The 21,288-nt window shown below is 43.4% G+C and overlaps 3 protein-coding genes across 9 annotated transcripts in view; 2 read left to right on the top strand and 1 right to left on the bottom strand.

Annotated features, from left to right (window-relative positions):
* Positions 1-1,446: 1,446 nt before the first annotated feature.
* On the top strand, positions 1,447-2,195 carry LOC108164842. Its single transcript, XM_033391339.1, has 2 exons — positions 1,447-1,604; positions 1,687-2,195. Exons 1-2 carry the CDS (start codon positions 1,554-1,556, stop codon positions 2,044-2,046), a joined length of 411 nt encoding a protein of 136 aa, XP_033247230.1. The 5' UTR covers positions 1,447-1,553; the 3' UTR covers positions 2,047-2,195.
* A 383-nt stretch (positions 2,196-2,578) lies between these two features.
* On the bottom strand, positions 2,579-3,411 carry LOC117188061. Its single transcript, XM_033391330.1, has 2 exons — positions 3,170-3,411; positions 2,579-3,088 (listed from the first exon to the last, which is right to left on the bottom strand). Exons 1-2 carry the CDS (start codon positions 3,218-3,220, stop codon positions 2,723-2,725), a joined length of 417 nt encoding a protein of 138 aa, XP_033247221.1. The 5' UTR covers positions 3,221-3,411; the 3' UTR covers positions 2,579-2,722.
* A 646-nt stretch (positions 3,412-4,057) lies between these two features.
* The window catches only part of LOC108157372 (putative uncharacterized protein DDB_G0282133), a 36,109-nt gene continuing 18,878 nt past the window's right edge, over positions 4,058-21,288 (top strand). The window contains exon 1 of one of the 7 annotated variants that reach the window (XM_033391268.1): positions 4,058-4,121. In XM_033391268.1, coding sequence (XP_033247159.1) covers positions 4,073-4,121 — 49 coding nt within the window. In that variant the 5' untranslated portion in view covers positions 4,058-4,072. Of the gene's footprint in view, positions 4,122-5,131; positions 5,298-6,190; positions 6,822-8,685; positions 8,816-13,350; positions 14,334-17,699; positions 17,776-18,000; positions 18,192-21,288 lie in introns of those variants that run through there. The other 6 variants (XM_033391287.1, XM_033391267.1, XM_033391273.1 and 3 more) reach the window with 6 other exon arrangements.

The following is a 21,288-nucleotide window of genomic DNA, read 5'->3' as shown; positions in this document are numbered from 1 at the left end:
AATTTGCTTAGGAAAATGGCTTTGGGTAAGTAGGTTAGTATAAGTATTTAACATACCAGTATTTCCCACAATAAATAGGTAAATGTTTTACTTTGAATCTTCTTGAGCATGAAAGTGGCCCAATCAGGTAATATGTACATGCAGGGACATATTTTAGTCGGAGGGATATGTATAAGACCTTTTCCTTTACAAGCATTTTAGCAGCAATGCCAGGTGATTGAGAGATTCGCTTGGGCCGGATCGATTCCCGCAAAGAATTGTGTCAAAACTCAAGCCAGCAACAAATTGTTTACTTAGCTTTTCATTCCGTATCTGTATCTGTTGCTGTTGCTGTCGCTGTCTCTCTTTTTCTGTATGTAGAAGCGAGTCCGGTCCGGCATGCCGCCAGTGCCGCCAGATTGCCAGTGTCAATACTTAGATGAGATATGTACTATTATATGTGAAGTGTTGGGAATTTGCTGCTGCGCAAAAAGTGCATTAAACTTGAACCAAATGCTGATTGCCGACTGCCAATTGCCGCCACACCAATCGTTCTGGCTCCCTGGAAGCCACAAGCAGAGCCTTCCACTACGCTTGTTAGCCAAGTACGCAGATAGGAACGGGCCATAATCTGCCGCTTGCTAATCAACATACGATACGCCCATCCCAGCCAAGCTTAGACAAAACCTTAGTCCCAAGGTATCGATCCTGGGAACCTGTGAATTAAAATATTTTAAACATGTTCCTTTAAGCTCACATAAATTATCTAGCTATTTCCCTCTCTATGGCAGCAGAGGAGCCAATATATACCTACATATCCTTTAGAATTAGTCTGCATTATGCAGTTTAATTTCCTCATCGTATGTAGATATTTCTACTAATTCATCCGGGCAAAAGTCCTGTCTAGCCCATGATGCAATTATACAAGGTGGTCTCGTCGGGAGCCGAAGTTCGTTCGTGTTGTCCCTTATCGTCAGTGCATGCTTGCTTGTGGATGATGAAGGTTGTTCACGGACGAATTTTTTGATATATTCTTAGCCCTTATGTCCCGACAACAACAAAATTATAAAAAGCATATAAAAAAAATACCACAGAATTAGAAGTAATCTTTATATATTATGTAAAAGAACATTTTAATATAACTAAAAATGTTGAAGAAAAATTATTAATGGCTGCATAAAATTTAAATATTAATATATAAGTAAAATCATTTTATTTTAAAATTTTAAAACCCACGGGCCTGTTAAGGGTTAAACAACATCAACATACACCGTCTCACTCACACTCACTATACTATGTGCCCTTCACTCGCACTTACTGCTAGCATACGTTAAGGGACTAACTTTTGCCGACGAGACCACCTTGTATAATTGCATCATGGTCTAGCCGAATTTTTTCTTATCCAACACACCAAAATGATCCGAGGCAATCCTTTTCCTTGAACGGCAACAGTGGCAACCTTGCCATCTTCGTGCATTTTGAGCCGAGCCACAAATTTCCACAAGTAATCGGCCTTCAGCATTCAAGTCAGCCTTCAACTGAGAAAAAAGTTAATTGTAAGCTGCAAATTTAAGATGAATTCCAATTGGCGTGAAGAATACATTCGCAAGTCGGTTGGCTACTATGTAAGTCCATCGCATGTCATTCGGTCACGTGCTTTTCCGAACATCCCTGCCTCATCTCATCCGCCATTCGACCTGCCCATAGGTTTCATCCAAAAGCAGCCCCGAGGACAATTCGACTCCCAATGTGCAGGCGGTGGAGGACAAGCCGTACTTTGCCAGCAACATTGCGCACTATCCGCACTTGCAACCGACCAACCTCACCTGGGTTCCTGACCACCTAAGCTACGCGGATCTGAAGGAGGCCGTGGACAAGGGCTTCGACCCGAAGCAGTTGCGCCCCAAGAACATACCCTGGTCCAAGCTCAAATCTGAGAGCAATACTCTCTTCGATTGGCCGAAATACACTCGGACTGGAGGCCAGTATGCCCATGGCAATGCCAATGCCAATGCCATGCAGAAGAAGAAGCAGGAGAATTTGCGTCCGCCAAATGGCCGATTCTAGGGACGACCAGTCGGTGACAAAAACTCCTCTACTTCGCCAAAGCCGGTTCAAAATCAGTCCTTTGGGCTTACCGTAGCCCCGCAGCAGCTCGCTTTGCATGGAGATTGTACCAATATGTATGAAAACTAGATAGAAATAATAAAGAAATAAAATAACAATGTAAGCACATTTTATTCTGCAATTTGTTGGTTAGCTTTAGCTGCTGCAGCGATGTTTCGATGTATTTCGATGTATTTCTCGATGTTCAGTGTTGGGTAGGGTCTGAAGCCTCGAGTCGTGCCAGCAACTTGTTCTTGCCACAACCACTTGTCAATTTATTCTCTAGTATGGACTCTAGGCAGGTAAAAAGTATTCAAGTATTGATTATAGATTTTAAAAAACATTGCTGAACATTTTTGCCTGGCACTTTAAATACTCCACTGCTCATTTTTCCACACTTAAGTTGCCGATATATGTATATCGATTGTTTCAAAAGAAACATCGCTGCAGCAGCTACTAGCTGTAGTACCAACAAGTTGCAGAAAATTGTAGCTTACATTGTTATTGTATTTCTTTATTATTTCTATTTAGTTTTAATACATATAGGTACAATCCATGAAAAGCGAGTTGCTGGGGGGTTACGGTAAGCCCCAAGGACTGATTTTGAACCGGCTTTGGCGAAGTAGAGGAGTTTTTGTCACCGACTGGTCGTCCCATTTGGCGGACGCAAATTCTCCTGCTTCTTCTTCTGCATGGCATTGGCATTTGCATTGCCATGGGCATACTGGCCTCCAGTCCGAGTGTATTTCGGCCAATCGAAGAGAGTATTGCTCTCAGATTTGAGCTTGGACCAGGGTATGTTCTTGGGGCGCAACTGCTTCGGGTCGAAGCCCTTGTCCACGGCCTCCTTCAGATCCGCGTAGCTTAGGTGGTCAGGAACCCAGGTGAGGTTGGTCGGTTGCAAGTGCGGATAGTGCGCAATGTTGCTGGCAAAGTACGGCTTGTCCTCCACCGCCTGCACATTGGGAGTCGAATTGTCCTCGGGGCTGCTTTTGGATGAAACCTATGGGCAGGTCGAATGGCGGATGAGATGAGCAGGGATGTTCGGAAAAGCACGTGACCGAATGACATGCGATGGACTTACATAGTAGCCAACCGACTTGCGAATGTATTCTTCACGCCAATTGGAATTCATCTTAAATTTGCAGCTTACAATTAACTTTTTTCTCAGTTGAAGGCTGACTTGAATGCTGAAGGCCGATGACTTGTGGAAATTTGTGGCTCGGCTCGGAATGCACAAAGATGGCAGGGTTGCCACTGTTGCCGTTTAAGGAAAAGGATTGCCTCGGATCATTTTGGTGTGCTGGATAAGAAAAAATTCGGCTAGACAGGAATTTTCTCGAGGGAATAGAAGAAATGCGCTGTTAGATGTAAAGACAGGCTTTAGCGATTGCTGAACAAACAAATAGATTTTTAAATATTTAAATATAGGGATCTCTTTATCTTAATCTCGTTTTTGGTTTTTGGTTCATTTGCAAACATATTCCGACTTAACCCATGTCTACTGTATTTTTGTTTTGTTTGCACTTTGTACAAATTTATGAACGTAAATTTATGCGTATGTATGTATGCTATGTATGTACGAACGAATCATTTTCTGCGCTCTGGTGTTTTTTCTATGAGTATGAATATCGTTTTCAGCTTTTCAATATTTTCCTCGCGCCAAGCTCGAGCGCACGTCGCCGCTTAGTTGATAACCGAACGCCCCCCAGAGCGGAGCTGCCACAAAGCCGTTGAAATAACCGAAAACAACAACAACGACAAATAGTGCGCGGGCGTGAACAGTACTGCTATACGAGAAGAGGACGTTGAGTCACCCACGCGTCCCAAGGCTGGTGAGTGCGCGAAGGACTTGTTTCGCTCTCTCCTTCATCTGATTTCCCTTCATGCGTTGTCCCACTAACACATGTGTGGAATCGCCAGAGAGCACTCTCCCGCCATTGTGGGAATCTATTTCGTATCACAAATCAACACCGAGAGTGGCAAAATGTGGGCCGTAGGAATATGCCGCTCGGAGAGCGGATACACACCTTTGGGTACGTACACACTTACCTGCGCAAAAACAAACGGTAAACATCTCTGTTTTGATCTCAATACCCAAATATGACCGAGTGACCCCATTCGGTGTTCCCTTTCTGCCTTTTGCTCTGTTGTGGTTTTTTTTGTTTGCATCCCATCTTCGACTCCAGTCGGCACACGATTGTGTCTCTACATGATGCTGATATACTGAGTATTCGTGAACAGAACAGAACTCATATTGAGTATCAAAATCATCGTATTTCAAAGCTTGCCTTATTTTTCTTGTGTTCCATTTTGGAAAAGACGCGAGCGTGACTCAACAAGTGTCTGCTGGCCTGCTTTGCTCTGACAAAGGGGTGCGAGGGTGTGGGAAGCCTCGAAGCTGAAACGCAATAGGAAATGGCATTGACACAGTGGTGCTGTGGGGTGTGGGATGCCCAGATGCCTGCCACCTGATGCTTTTGCGGGCTCCAATGCAAATTGTATCTCAGAAAGAGCCGTCCCAAGTGCTGTACGTGCCTCACTCTGCCATGCGCTACGCGCGGCCTCTATCTGGTGCTATTTCTGTTTAGAATTTTCAGCACAAAAGAAACCGAAAAGCCACTCGGTGCTCTTATCAAACGTTCCAAAAAGCCAAGTTCCCAATCATTAGTTGAGAAAAAGCTTGCCCGTAGTCGAGTTCTGCGCCTCATCATTTGACCATGCGAAAGCTTCCTCGCACAGTGGTGTGGCCCCGGCCCTGCACAGTGGTCCGCAGGCAGGAAAAAATGCAAAGAGGTGTAAAAGGCAAACAAATCTTGTGTCTTGGGCAGGCAAAAACCCATCTAGACAGTGACATGCGTTTGCATGTCGTTGGTGTAATCTTCCATGACCTACGACCCGACGACGGGTCGCTATTAACTACCTGCTAACTACTGGGCCCACCGCTTATCGGTCACAATGTGTTTTTAATCTATTTGTGACTGTCCCCGGGCCCTTTCCACCTATAAATGTGCGAATATGACAGATTCCCAGACAGTTGACTTTATGAACTGATGCAGTTCGGTTGTTTTCAGTTGTTAAATGTGAATATTCTCTAAACAAGTACGCAAAGATTAAAAATACATGACTGAAAATTAAAAAAAATTCGCTTTTATTGAAAACAAAAGGGATTTCAAAGTGATTTAATCTATACTACGAACATTAATTAATGGGTAAGTTATTTACATATATGTACGTTAGTATGGATATAGTTTAAAATATTTTATGGTTAAAGAAGTAAAGGCATTTCAAGGCATGGTCAAAAATATATTATTGAGTATTAATAAAATCGTTCAAACAGGTATGCAAATTTATGTGACCTGAGAGGTAATATTTTGTTAGATTTATATATGTATATTTGTATATAAATCTAACTATTTTTTGGAAGTGTAATTTTAATATTTTCGATGATTAGCAGAGTCTTTTTCTCTATCCAATTTGTATTATATTTAATACACACAAGCAAATGATCGTTTAAAGTAGCAATTTCATTGCATCCAACTTTGAGCATAGTTTTGCTCCACTGTGCTGCACAGATGTGCGCCAGCGATAGCTGAGTGAAAGCTCTGGGCGCTCAATGCCGCTAACGGTCAACGGTTGCAGTGCGGTGTGCGAAACGCTGATAAGCGCCGCCGCAGCGAAAGAGATGGCAACAACAGCCGCTCCATGACCAGAGATGATGACACTCAAATTGGGTTAGGCGCAATATGTGAGGCATGCGTCAGAGCGCTCCGCCTGACTTTTTCTTTGTTCTTTTGCCAGCAAACACCTCCAACAACCTCCAACCCAACGTCGACTGCGACGGCGACTGCGACTACGATTTCTCTCCTGCGCAGCTGGCTGCGCTGCTCTCCTCGTCGCATTTGAACTCTTTCTTACGCCGCGATATTCTTGGAATTATGCACAAAGACAGTGCAGCGCTTTGCGAGAGAGTGCTCGAGGGAAAGAAATCGCGAGCGAGCGCAGGCCCCAGCGGCGCTGCTGCGACGCGTTCAGAGCCAGCTGCAGCAGCGACGTCGCAGCACACGCGGCAGCAAAATAAATCGCCCGTCCATTTGAGCTTCAATCATACACGAGGAGGTCCAACAAATTGGGCGGCGAGCAAGCAAGTGGGAGCGCTAGATTCTGAGCAAATTAACTGTGTTTTTTTTTGTGTGTCGTGTCGCGTCGTGGTTGATTCCTTTGAGGTCAAAGTGCTTTACAATACGCGCAGTCCGCGGCAGAGAGGCAGGCGAAGGCTGCTGCCCCAAAAATTGAACACTCGAGTGCTGCGTAGATGATCATTTCGTGACGTCAAACGGGAAATACAGACAACAGTGACGACTCTTTCTCTTTGTGTTTGCAAAGAAGATGTTGCATTAAGCGCGCTTCAAACTATGCAAATAGCAAATAAGTGACACAAATAGAAAACCACAGCAGCAACAGAAAAGGCGACATGCTGCTGGAAAGGTTAAACGGAGACCAGGAAAAGATGCTGCCACAACCCCATGCAGCAATCAAACGGAAGCCCGAACAGGAACAGGAGCTGCAACCTAAGCAGCACAAGAGATCCTTCGATCCGCACAGCCCGATCAACTACAACAATAGACAACAGGCGAAAATGTATTCTAATCCCAATACGCAGCAGATTTTGGTCCAGATCAGACCCTCCATAAGTGTAGCAACGACACCCCCAAAACCAACAACGACAACAGCATGTGAGTGATGTGATGTGATTCTTTCGTTCTTTGCTTTGCTCTGCTCTTCTCTGCTTTGGTTTGGCCCCGAACATGTTTTCTTTCTTTACGCGCTTTTATCGCGCGCGCACCGAACAGCTGCTGTGACCAAAGAAGCAATCAGCTAGGCACAGTGGTACGCTGAAGCTTTGCTTTTGGCTGGTGAAATCAGTTTAGTGAAGCAATGGCCAAAGGAATTATGATGTGTAGTGTACATCTTTGGAAGGGCAGTGAGTGATATTTTAGAAAAAACATTTGTGATGTTTTTTCCCCAACAATTGTTTTAATGAATTTGCATGCCTTCAGAAAGGGAGAAAACCACTCCAGTTCCAGTGATACTTGACCCAAACTTAACCTGTCAAGGATACACCACTCGCTCATCTCTCTCTCTCTCTCTCCCACTCTGTCCTTAAAAAATGATGCGCAGCAGAAAGAGAAACGAAAACAACAAATAAACGCGCCGGCGAACAGACGGAGAAAGAGAGAGAGAGACAGCAGGCAGGCAACGCACTCACTCACGAGGTTGAAGCACGGCAATGAACTTCAGGCGACGAAAGAAAAGTTTGTTTTCGAGGTTAAAAGTGGTCCCGAACGAAGGGAAGGGTGCGGGGCAAGCAAGGGAGCCCAAAGAATAACAAAGAGGGGTGACAGCGAGGGAGAGAAAGATGTAGCAATGGCATTGGCATTTGTTGTGCTTCGTTTCCCCTCCTCTCCCTCCCGCACGGTCTCTCTTTCTAAATTGCCAAAATATCAGCAGTTTCTACTTAGCGCGCGCCCCATACAATACCATACAATACCATACATACCCACATTGTATATCGAAAGCTCAAAACAAACGGAATGAAAATTAAATAAACAATAGGTTCAATGCACTTAAGTCGCAGTAGAATTCAATTTGCACGAAACACAGGCATACACATGAACACACACACTCGTACAGCCCACACGCACACAGCTGCATGATGCAATTATACAAGGTGGTCTCGTCGGCAAAAGTTAGTCCCTTAACGTATGCTAGCAATAAGTGCGAGTGAAGGGCACATAGTATAGTGAGTGTGAGTGAGACGGTGTATGTTGATGTTGATTAACCCTTAACAGGCCCGTGGGTTTTAAAATTTTAAAATAAAATGATTTTACTGATATATTAATATTTAAATTTTATGCAGCCATTAATAATTTTTCTTCAACATTTTTAGTTATATTAAAATGTTCTTTTACATAATATATAAAGATTACTTCTAATTCTGTGGTATTTTTTGTATATGCTTTTTATAATTTTGTTGTTGTCGGGACATAAGGGTTAAGAATATATCAAAAAATTCGTCCGTGAACAACCTTCATCATCAACAAGCAAGCATGCACTGACGATAAGGGACAACACGAACGAACTTCGGCTCCCGACGAGACCACCTTGTATAATTGCATCATGCACAGCTGCATCCGAAGAAAGCTTCGGATAGCGTAAGCTTTTCGCTCATTTGGCCTTCAGAACCAGCCTCAACTTGCACTCGGAAATGTAAATCGCATTTAACGCATACAGATGAACATTTACATGTATCCATTATCCATTACACCGCTATCAGGCAGGAACGCAGTGTGAAAGGGGGGGATCCCGGTCTAGCATATAGAGCACTTATGTTCCACTAAAAGTGATGCTCCAAAATGGTTAGAAAGTGTTAAACATCATGTTAAACATAATTGAAATAAACAAATAATCTGTATTATGTTCATTTTAATACAAAAGCAAAGGTTATCCTCCGGGAAAGCATTTTTGTTAGCAACTCTAGAGATTGTCAAATGATTTTACTGTCAAATTTCGTTCTTCTTTGCAATCGTATGACCAAGCTATCTGAATAATCAAATGAAGTCGTTTAAATTGAAGTATAATGGTCCCAAACGCTCTACCGGGATACCGCACGTTGAGTGTGCATCGAAGGAATCAAAGCTAACTCGGAAGCCAACCGAACAGCACAAAAGTGAGTGTGAATTTACTTGCAACATACTTGCAACATCTCAGTTTGTGTTGTGTTGCACGGCTGCGTAGAGTGCAACAATACACAAGGGAAAACTGTTGCTTATGGTAGCAAATGGAGCTGTGCGCTTCTCCTACTGTTCTCTGAGCTTTTGGGGCCTGCGACTGCCACAACGATTTGCACCCAAAACTACGAGATCTGGTCTTGTGTTGCTCCAAATGTTGCCAAAAGAGAATTCCTCATATATTGTACACACTTATCGAGTATACGCCGTGTGTGTCTGCATTATGCAGAGCTAAAAATTTATTTTACTTATCAATTAATAATGAAACAAATTCCTCCGTATATCGCAAAAGGCAATTAAGTATAAATTCAATAAAGCCACTTCCGCACAGATGGGAAACCACCAAAAACAACATGTCAGTGTGACTCGATTTCCGTATTAATCAGACAGATCCCGCTATCAGATGCAGGCTGCAGTCCATCGTTGCTTCATTTTTGGGGAGATACATTTTTTGGATGTCAGGTGGCGGCTGGATATCTCCTCCCGGCTCCTCCCAAACGTGTTTGCAAATGTAATCTACATATATGTATGTATGTATGTCTGTTTGTGCGTATACTTAATACTTCCTGTGGCAGTGGCAGTGGCAGATGAACAAAGACAGAGCGACGGAGACGCAGGCAGGAAATGCTCGAAAAATAATAAAAATAAAAGCACATTTTTGTTGTCTTTTAATTGTTATTGTTTTTGTTCTTATTGCCTTGTGACTGCTGCCTGTACCCTGTCTTTGCGCACTAAAAAGGGTATATTAAATTCGAGTATTGTCTTACGATCTACTTCGATTCTCCCTCGGAAATATCGGAGATTCTACCTCCCCTCCAGGGGATTTCCATGCCCATTCCATCGTGACATTCCCTTGGACTAGGGTATACCCCTAGTCGGCACTTGCAACTGCATTTGGCTGCACTTATTTTTGTTTATTACCGCCTGACCATGAGAGGAGATTGCCATGCAATGCAAATTGAATGACGACAGCCACCAGCAGCAGCAGGCGCAGGCGATAATAATTTACAATTTATTAATTATTTAGCGCCTTGCCCTGGCATCCCCCGGGGCGGGGGACACCCCAAACAAAGCCCCTGGGAAGAGTCGCCTACCCCAACAATTTGCGTGGCGGCAAAGACAAGGTCAGAGCCAGGGTAGGGTCGGATAGGGGTTCACTCACCCAAGTGCCGCCAGCCGCCAGCCGCCATCCGCCACATGCACCTGATTCTACATCATAGACACGCGCGCGTCGGCCGGATGCAGAGGGAGCGAGGGCACACGAGGGAGGCACACTCTGCTGCAATTCCCCCCAATTCCCACCAAAAACAAAAAAAAAAGTTCAAGCACCTGCTCTCTCGCTCGTGCTCTTTCACTTTCCCTCTCACTCCCCCATCTCTCGTTTCGCTGGCCGATTAAAGCGGCCTGCGCACACGCTTTTCGCAATAAAACCCGAATGGTTCGGTTCGTTACTCCGATAAGAGCTTTTGTGCTCGCGAAAAGTCCAAAGTTTCGTAGAGAAAGAGCTGTAAGAGCATCAGGAAGGGAAATTGTGAGCTTGCTATCGACAAATCGATTGAGTAATCGAAGATTGCAAAAGGAATCGATTGAGCCCATGCACCAACATTTTATTCACAAAACACCCGGATACCAGATCTTGAAATGGCTTTCGGCTTACACTATTTTCGATTTAGTAAAAATCTTTATTTTCCTAGCAATTTCCTTGAATTTTTCTACAATTTGTATTTATTTTGATGACCTCTTTTTCTTTACTTTTAGGTGAGTAAAATATACTGCCTGTCCATACCCTGAGTAAGTGACACGCCCCCCATTTCATTTAAACCTATCCACATAAAAATGAACACTTTTCGAACCACAAAAAAAAAGAAACAAAATCTAAAATATGTGCAATAATTTACAAAGAAGTGAGAAAAAAAAAAAGAGAAAAAGAGGAGAAACCAAACAAGAAAACACTTAAAAAATTCATTTCGAAACTGCGCATTTGTTCGAGAGCACCCAAAGACGGGAATTTAGATATATACGTATAATATTTATATAGAACTTGTTGCGTTTCGTAAACAATTAGCAAGAAATGCAATATATAATGCAATACTATATACATTTCGAATCGCGCATAAATTCAATCGAATTCAAGCGGACTACGGCCAAAATGTGGGTGCATAACCACCCAAAAGAAGCCAAACGCCAGAGGCGGAGTGGCATAGAGGGGGTGGGGCATGGCAGCGAGAGAGAGACAGTGGGAGAGAGTGTGTCCATAAGGCGTGGAGGGATCAGGTTCAATGGCCAAAACACACAACAACAGAAGGCAACAGACAACAGCCAAAAAGTCACCCAGCCAGATGGGTTGTTGGCCAAATTGAATTGAATTGGAAACAAGTTCAATGCTGGGGGGAGGGACGTATGGACGGATGGATGGGTGGATGGCTGGATGGCTGGATGGAGGAGGAGCAGCAGCTTTGGGGCATGGTTTATGAGGGAGGTTAGGCTCCATCGACGCCTTGGGGGTTGCAGCAACGAGTCAACCAAGTCATTAACATTCTCTGAACAACAAATAAATCGTTGAACCTGAAAGGCACAGACACAGGCACGGGCACAGCCAGAGACAACAGATAGAAAGTAGAAGGAGATACACAGATACAGGCAGTTCTTGCCTCATGCAGCGGCTGTGGCGGCAACGGCAACGACAACGACAACGGCTGGCTGTCATTTCCCTTTCTTTTGTCGCTTCCTTTATTGCTTTCGTGATGAGTTACTTGAGCGAAATCTCTTATTAGGACTATTGGGCAAGGACACGTGTCGTGGCTTGTTGTCGGTCTTGGAATGAGGACATTCATGTGTACATCGGGGGTTCATTGCGCGATAGGGGGCTTTTTGAGGTCACTCCATCTATCTACATATAGAGATAAACCAGAAATGCATTGATAAGCCATATCTAAATGGGGGACACAATCGTAATCGTAATTATTATAATGAGCATCAGCATATAGACTCTTGAAATATAAGGAAGCCTCTGCTTGGAGCTGCATCCAGTGTATGTCCATTTCTAGAGCTCTTACTACTGTTTATTGCCATTATTAAGGACTAATATATCATGTATAACAAGTGCAGGAATATTTTCGGAAATTGACAAAGTAAGAGATCCTTTCATGTTATGGTTATACATACCTCAAATATAAATGCTAGAATACGTGCACCCAAGCCACGCTTCCGCGTGGATTCGAGGCAGAAACACAACCGAGAGACGCGGCTGCATGACGCGCCGCTCGTATAACCGTATCGCATGCAGGAAAATATTTGGTTAAACAACCAAAGACCTAAATATACAAATATTTATGCGAATTACAGGCTCAATGTTGGTCCTTTGAGAAGAGAATGACAGTTTTCATGGGATCCTTTTACCTTCTTCTAGTACTGTTCTCACGACTCACAGATGGCATCCAAATGTGTTCGAAATTCGGGCATCGGATGATTAACTTAGCCAATCAATAATTATGCACTTACGTATCGTTTATCGTAGTATACTGAGGACAAATACTCCCACAGAGGACAAACTTTATGGCTGACGTGTTGGTTAATGCCGTGAGGTGGTTGGAGCGTGGGTTTATGGCCATGGGGGAGGGGAGGATAGGATAGGATATATATTTTTATATTTCATTTTGTAATTGGTAGCCAACGTCAACGGCCGTTTGCTGACGTGGCCCCATGGAAAGTTTGCCTGTCCGTCTTTTTGTCTGCTTGTGTTTGGGGCGGTGTGTGGGCATGCAGGGGCTAATGGAGGTGGCAGTAAATGCCACAAACAGACACAACACTAGTACGTGCTTCTCCAACTGGCGCATGTTCTTGGTAGTACGTGTCTTTTGGTCAACAAACCCCCCGCTCGGATCCGATCCTTTACTCAACTTTTACTCGATATTTCATCATCAAAATGCGCTTTCTTTGCTGCCTGCGATCTATCCTGTTCTGCAAAAAGAAGAAGAGTTCTGATCTGCCATCTGTTATCTGCAGGTGCTACAGAGTCGTTTAATGCCGAATGACTCGGCAGCACGTGAGTGCTTTTCCGATCACCAATTTCCGACCGCCAGCGAAGAGAGGGCGAAAGTGAGAGCGTCAGAGAGCAGATAGCAGAGCTTTGCACGCGCGCCTCTCGCTCTCTCTCTCTCTCTCTCTCTCTCTCTCTCTCTGTTACTATTACGTTATTCGGGTTTGTTCCTTTAACTTGCGGCTCATGAGAGCCGAAACTTAACATACCACGTTGCTGGAATCTCTCACACTTAACATTTGGCATGCGGCTGGAAAAATGCTGTATGGCCCGTAAAAAGAGGCCAGAGACGGCGCTCGCAGGGTTGTCCACACCTCGAGCCAGCTTTACCATGCGCTCACATGTACGCCAACGAGAGAGGGAGAGAGCGAGAGCGACAGCGAGAGAGAGCCCCCAAGTTGGGGCCGTACCCGCAGTTTGTGAATAATTCTGCCATGAGACCAGTCGACGTTTTACCGCCGTCGTCGACGTTACAAGCAGAAAGCACAACGACGAATCGCAAAGTGCGCCCCGACCGACCGACTCGATTAGCCCCAACGCCGAAATTCACGTCTCCGCGAGTGTTCCGTTTCGTTCCGTTGCCCGTCGATTCGAATCCCGAGAGTCCCTCCCCACAGGCCACAAATTTTCAGATACAACTTGTCTGTTCCCATTGAGAACTTTAGATTTGGATTTGGATTTGGTTGTGTCTGGACTTGTGGATACCACACCGATGCAAATCAGTTGCGCCCGATTTGCAGTGCCAAACGATGGCGTTGTTATTTGTGCAACAGAAATCACAGAAGCCACAACAACAACAACAACAGCCAGAGCCACACCAGTGGCATCCACGATTGAGAACAACAGCCAACGCCGAGGAGCAACGGTGCAAGGATACCCCTCATATAGGGGAGGCGCCACAACAGCAACAGCAACAACAACAACGCATTGAAAATCATCTGCATCTGCAGCTGCAACAACGCTTGAAGTAAAAGCCAAAAATATACATACATATATTTGAAATCAGCGAAAACTCTTACGAAATAAAGCCCAAAAATCCAACAAAAATATCAAAAAAATACACGTTGCGCCTGCGCATTGCCCCACAAAGAACAAAGAAAGTTTCTCTTTACCCCAAAACAACAACAACAACAACAACAAGAAAAAGTGAGAAAAATAATTTTTGGAAAATAATCCAAAAATAAATAAAAGTTAAGCTAACACTTTTGTGTGTGTGTTTGCGGTTTTTTTGTTCGAGTGTTTACTTTGCAAGTGACTAAAAATACAATAGAAACCGAAAAAGAAATCTAAAATGGAGCAAATCACCAATTACTTTGAGCACATGGATTACGTGTCCTTTGGGGTTATAGCCCTGCCCTGCGTGGTGATAGCCGTCTATGGATTCCTTCAGGTGGCCAGTGGACTGGCCAAAGGGAAAAGTAAGTAGTACAAAAGAAAGGTCTACACTAAGAGAAAGAGACAGAGAGACAGAGTGAAACGTGAGTCAGTTCCACGCCAGACTCCTCCCCAGACTCCCCGATTGCGCTGACTAAGAGCTGCAGATATATGTAAGATTTTGACATGATGTTAATGTGGAAATTTACAAAAGATAAACAGTATTTTTTAAAGCATATGTTTTGATTCATTCATCAAGTACTTGAGGCCATTCAGCAATTATGGATTCGGATAGTTTGATCATTCATTGATTGATCGGATCTTCGCATGGATTTTGGCACTTAACCTGATCCACTTTTGAGGCAATGAATGCTGTGCTCCACATTCCTTTAAATGTGGAATAGAACAGAGCCAAACAGAGTACGGCGAACGGTCTGGCTATTGGCAATCCCCATAACCGCAGAAAAGCAAACAAATTCAAAAAAAAAAAAAAAAACAGAAATAATATGGAAATTATTCTTGTTCTCGTGTATTTATCATGTGAAATTTGTTTAAGTAGGAAAGTTTTAACAGCTGCTCCCCAAACCGGGAGCCGGCAAATGGGTCTTTCCCACACTTCTCCTCCCATTGGAGCCGTCAGATACGACGACTCCCCGGGCATTATTTATAGTGTGCGGAAAGTAAATACACGCGAGAACTTGTTGCGATTGCGATTGTGATTGTGATCCCACGGGAACCACAATGTGCCACAATAGGTCTGTGTGTGCGCCCCTGACCTACCCCACAACCTTCAAAATGCGCGATCGTTAGCCCCGCGCCCCCGTCCGATGGGGAGTTGGGGAGTGTCTGATAAGAGCTTCGATTGCGATTAATCAAAAGAGTGTTGGCTGCATAGAAATTTGTTTGCAAGTCGAACTTTTAAGCGAAAGACATCACTCGAAAGCGATCGTATCTCAGGGATCTACTGGATCGAATCTGGAGTCGGCGATTTTTTGTTTCATTTGATTTCTTTGAAGAAATAAAACCCGATCGTTACGTAACACTCGCGGCAGCAACTTTCACACGCAACTAATTTACAAGGAGACAATCGGCTGAAAAGATACTGCAAGCAGATACAAAGATACACGAAAGAAGATACAAAACCTGCAGAGACTTACTTTCTTTTCGGTTGGGAAAGGTCCCGCGCATTCGCGCTGCCGGAGGAGGGCCGAATATCGCCGATCTATCCGACAGTCAAACAGATCAGAAAGTTAACTTAATTTTCTTTTGATTTTCTTTGTTTGTTTTTTGTGTTTTTTTTGTTTGCCATCTGCCATTTGCTATTTTTGTGCATCTTTCGCCTTGCTCTTGTTATGGCCGCCTCAACGCTCTTTGGCGTTTTGTTTTTTCATTCTTTTGTTTCAAATTGAGTTCATTTATTTTTGTTGTGTGAGGCAGTAAATGAAATTCAATAAATTAGCAGAAGATACGGATACATCCGTACCTGAAGATATTCTACCTACGTTTTCCATTCCCCCACACACACACGGCTGGAAGAACATCTGCTGTCGCTCTGACCCATCCATCTGCCCCTCCAGAGGGGTACGAGTACTGGTATTTTTTGCGCGCAATAGATCTCCTCTCTTATCAGGGGGAAAAAGTAGATTAATTTGTATTCTTTTTTGCGAGTATTCCTTTTATTTTCGTTCTCTGTTGTGTTCTTTTTTGTTGTTTTTCCCCACTCGTATGGCATGGAATTTTACGAGTAAGTATTTCCCTTCGTGCCCCTTTAGGGCCCTCCAGGGGAATTGAAATTGGATCTGGTATGCATAATGCATAATGCATAAGCGAGGACTGAGGGGTCTCTGAGTTTTGTGTTTTATTTTTTTAATCAAATTTGTTGCAGTGTGTGTGTGTATCCTTTCGCTTAGGGGAACAGTGGATCATCCGAATAGCATTGAATATAATTCCAGCAATTACTTTTGCCATAAATACTACTATTGTTAATGGTTTTCTACTTTGTTTTAAAACATTTTCACGCTCTTCGTAAAAAACAAACGCGTATTAAACGCTTCCGATCTGTGGCACCGATAAGCGTATCGTGGCAATTATACATTGTTTTTTTTTAGCCAGTAAAATAGCTTGGAAATCTCTATTGGCAAATATTTCCAGCACAACAAAAACAAAAGTGAATACTCTTTCGAGCAATTGAGACTGTGGGGCATGCTGATGCCTCAACCCATCGAATGGGCCCATCCTCTTGGAAACCGGAGAGCTCTGCTCTTGAACCATCAATCAGAGGAGAGGGAGAACTCTTTGCCCTTTCAGGACCTCAAAAGGGGCCCCATCAATCCGTCTCCAAGTACAGGGTATCCGCACAGTCGAGGCACATTCCTGGGGCTCTGTCGTTCCGGCGCTCTGGTATTTTTTTAATTTATTTGAACTCTTATGCTAATTTGTTGGCATTTAGTTCTCTCTAAAACAGATTCTTATACAGAAAAGCAGACTCTGATTCGAATTTCGGAATCATCTGTGGGGCATGCCCCGACACCGTCTCTACGTGCGGAATGGAGCGGGGCAGGGCAGGGCAGGGTAGGGTAGGTCGTGTGTCGTGACATAATCGGCGACCCTCCATTTATGGGATTTGTGTGGATTTTTGCATAAAACTCGAAAAGTGAAAAGAGTCGAAGAAATTTGCTTTTTTGCTGAGCAGAGAAGAGAAATACACAGAGACGTGACATAAGCAAAGGTCGAAGATACCCCAACAGACCCGCCGCGACCCCGGCCATCGCTCATCGCTCATCCATTTCCAGTCTTCGTCTTCATCTTTGGGTCTCGTCTTCGGGCCTGCTTCTTGGCCAAGTTTAAAGCCAAAGCCAAAGCGAAAGTTTTGCCTCGTTTGTGTTTTTTTGTTGTTTTTGTTTTTTCTTTTTTGGTTTTTTGTTTTTTCGAACTTCTTATTTAACAGCTCCGGTCGTCGTGGTCGCTCGTTTTCACTTTACCTTGATATTTTCGATGTTGTTTTCTCTGCGGCTTTTCTACTACGTGCCACAATTAAATAAAAATATGAATCAAAGACACACACTCGCATTTCCAAATATAAATATATCCCAAAAAACAAAAATACTCATGATTAATGAACCACACATAATGTCAGCGCTTTTCCAGGTGTACGACAGAAGATTTCAGATACTTTTTCGTATCGCAAAATACTGGGAGCTAGTATCTTCATTGACTTTTATGTTAAAATAACTGCCCCGCCCCCTCTTCCGCCTCCCAAAGGTTAAGCCTTTCAGACATTTGTGTGAAGTACCCGATTGTAAATTGTAGGAAAATTTTAAGTGAATTTTACTCCGTAAATCTCGGTGCAAATTACACTGAAAATCAACGAGACGTAGAAGAATACCAAAATTTTCAATATTTCCAAAATTGTCAGGTGTTTGAAAATGTGGTACCCTCCATCGTCGGGACCTTATTGGGTGTATCCCCAAGATCGCTGTAAAACATGTGAGTGCAAAGATATTTGTAGGTGTGGGGCAGAATCTTTCAGGAAACATTCCCCCAAAAGGAGCTCCTTCTCGCCAAGTTCCAGCCTCAAAGAGTAGTCAAAGAGTTTTCGATCTGGTCTAGAGAATTCTAGTTCGAAATTCCATAACTACATAGGCTTTTGTTTGCTTATTAGCTTTGTGTTCACTTTTCAAATATATTTTATAGAAATAGCAGGCATTTTTTATAGTGCCAAGCATCAGCTGGTTCGTTATTCAACATTCAACAAAATTACTGTGAGCAAGGCAGTTACCAACGGAAAATATTCAAATAGTTAAATAATTTTATACAATTTTCGAAAAAGATGTATACCTCCTCATCGGGTACATCCTCAGGGGTGGTGCCTGTAGTATCATGGAGATCCACCAAAGCCACATGTGAGTGCCTCAAGCTGTAAAGATACTTACGTACTCAGTGTTGCCGTCGCGATGTTCCGATGTTTCGAGTGATGGTAGTCTAGCTCTAGCAATCCCGCTTGGTCACTGTCTCGCTGTGTCGTTACGTCGCTGTGTCGTTGTGTTGCTGTCTCGTTGCGTTGCTGTCTCGTTTCGTCGCTGTGCTTTTGGTTCGCTGTCTCGTTGCGTCGCTGTGTGTTTGTGTTTCTGTCTCGTTGCTTCGCTGTCACATTTTGCGGCTGTCTCGTTGCATCGCTGTCTCGTTGCGTTGCTGTCTCGTTGCGTTGCTGTCTCGTTGCGTTGCTGTCTCATTGCGTTTCTGTGTCATTGTGTCGCTGTCTCGTTGCGTCGCTGTCTCGTTGTGTCGCTGTACCTTTGGGTCGCTGTCTCGTTGTGTCGCTGTCTCATTGTGCGGCTGTCTCGTTGCGTCGCTGTGTCGTAGTGTTGCTGTCTCGTTGCGTCGCTGTCTCGTTGCGTTTCTGTCTCGTTGCATCGCTGGGTCGTTGTGTCGCTGTCTCGTTGCGTCGCTGTCTCGTTGCCTCGCTGTGTCGTTGTGTCGCTTTTGATATCTCGCTGTTGCTGTCTCTCTATCGCTTTTGTTGCTGTTATGTGATGCAAGCGGCACTCGTGCCACCCCGCGCTCTGTCGTCATCATCTCTCGCTCTCTGATGTATTCGAAGTTGTTAGCACTTTTTACAGCCCAACATCATCACGACTGCAACAAAATGGTGCGATTTTTTTTTGGCCAAACGAACAAAGCGAGACGAACGCTAGACGCGAGAAAGAGAAACAAATTGAAGCTAATTGACAGGAAACGGGCAGCACTTTTACTCTCAAACAGCCAGAAGTTGGCCAGGCCATAGGCTTTCGATTGTACCTCGAAAGGATCTCTTAAGCGGTAGATAGGTAGATCTACGATAGATCTATTTACTTGTGTCTCGGAGAGTGCCGAGTGGGATGGGGATTTTATTTCTATGAAATCTCTTCAATCAAATGCTAATCAAGAATTTCAACATTCAATATATTTCCACTTAAGAGGACAGCCCCCCCTTTTCCGCTTTCCCCCTGTACCACCATATGAAAATGATTTTATTTATGCACAATATATGAATGAATTTATTTGCCCAGCGGTGAGAGGCCACAAAAGAGCAAAAATTTAAGCGTTTTGGTAGCAGGGGAAAATGCGGAAAGTGTAAATTTGTAGCCGGAAATGTGTGTTAATATATTATACGACAACAAAGTATCTTCTTCGGGCCTATATCAAGTGTGGCACTTCAAAGAATGGCTGTGTCTCTCTGTATGTCCATTCGATTCGAGGGTATCCCCAGTTCGGCCCATAGGTTGTTCCTATAGCGGAAAACTGAAACTATTTATGCACAAAGATACAAAGATACATTTGTTGGTAGGATTCTGTGATTAACTGATTGGATGAAAAGTGTCGGCGAGAAGGTTTCCCAGCACCAAATCAGATTTATACATCTATATATCAACAGATTTGTATCCAACAGATACACGGATACGCAGATACATACACTCTCGCGTCCACACTCGAGTGTGTGTTTTAGAACAGTTTATAGATACAAATCTATTCAATTGTTGATCTTTATTTAGATTGGTGGGGGGCGGGAGAGCTTTGTGTGGGTCGTATGTTCTGTGGTGATTTCCTCTCTCTATAAAATCGTGTTGTTGGACCGCCCCATCGTCTATAGACGATTTGCCGATGTCCGATCGCCGATCGCATTCCAAACAATTTTTCACTGTACATTTTCACCCGTTCTCATCACCAAAGCTCACTGCATTCTATGATTTTTGCGCTTATTTTTACATAAGCCTTTTTTTTATTTGGTTTTCTGTTTCGCGCGCGCTGCCAACTTGTTGATTTGCACATTCGACGCGGCGTCCGACAGGCGTGACAGCGACAAAAAAAAAAAAAAAAAACCATTTGGAATATGTGGAACATTGAATATTGAATATGTCAATTGTTCCACATTGTTTGGGTTATCGATTAGCAATACTATAGAAGTATTACAGCTCCAACTTGCCATTAAATAGGGACCGTTTATCTAAATAGAAGATTGAATCGATTATTAATCGAATTTGGAAGAAAATCATCTGCATAAGTCGGAAATTTAATACGAATTAGAGAATAAATCGAACAGGAATGGCTATTATATATCGATTACTGGTGTAAACGATTATTTATCGAGAACTTTGACCAAATGGAGTATGGAATAGGTTGGGGATGATCAATCGAACAAGTCTTGGCTATTAAAATATCAATAGCTGCAGTAAACGATTATTAATCGAATCACATTTAAGATTATTCATTAGAAATGGGAGATCCTCCAAATGGGAGATTTATGGGCTATTCAAATAGCAATAACTATAGATCGTTCATCGTTCAGTTATCCATCTTTCCGCCCCTCCCTTCTCCACGCTTTTAACCTACTGTTTTACATTTCCCATGCCACACTTCCGTTAATCCATCTTTCGAGTAGTATGTGTTTTCCCTGCTCTGCTCTTCTTTCTCATGTGTTTTTTTTGTATATTTTCCAGCTGTGTTTTCTCTTTGGAAACTTATCTAACATTCCCTCCGATTTCTCACGGTTTTCACTCTGTTTTCCACTCCACTCCACTCCAATTTCGCACTGCATTCGGGTGCTCCGTCAATGCCAAATTTATTAACATCCTCCCCATTCATATTCGTATTCGTACAATATTTGTACATGTTGTGTGTGTTTGCAAAATGTTGAAATCATTTCCGCAATTTTTTTATAGATTTCGTTGGCAAAAGAAAGCCAGAGATCTCTGGCTCTGTGGAGGGAACCTCCATAGTAATAGTAACTATAATTATTGCTCACTTTCCCAAACATGTAATTCGTTTCTCTATCTATCTGTATATATCTTTCCACTGTTCCGCTGTACTTTTTAGCATTTAGGGGGCCCCCTTTCACTGCCACAGAGAGTCGTCACTCGAAGGGGCACACACAGAGAGCGAGTCAGAGAAGGGGCACATCGAGTAGGTCTTGTATATTTACTTGACTTCTCTATCTCTCTCTCTCTGTCGCTCTGTGTCTCT

The sequence above is a fragment of the Drosophila miranda genome, chromosome XL (assembly GCF_003369915.1).
Source record: "Drosophila miranda strain MSH22 chromosome XL, D.miranda_PacBio2.1, whole genome shotgun sequence".
Classification (NCBI taxonomy): domain Eukaryota; kingdom Metazoa; phylum Arthropoda; class Insecta; order Diptera; family Drosophilidae; genus Drosophila; species Drosophila miranda.
This window is presented reverse-complemented; position numbering and strand designations above follow the sequence as displayed.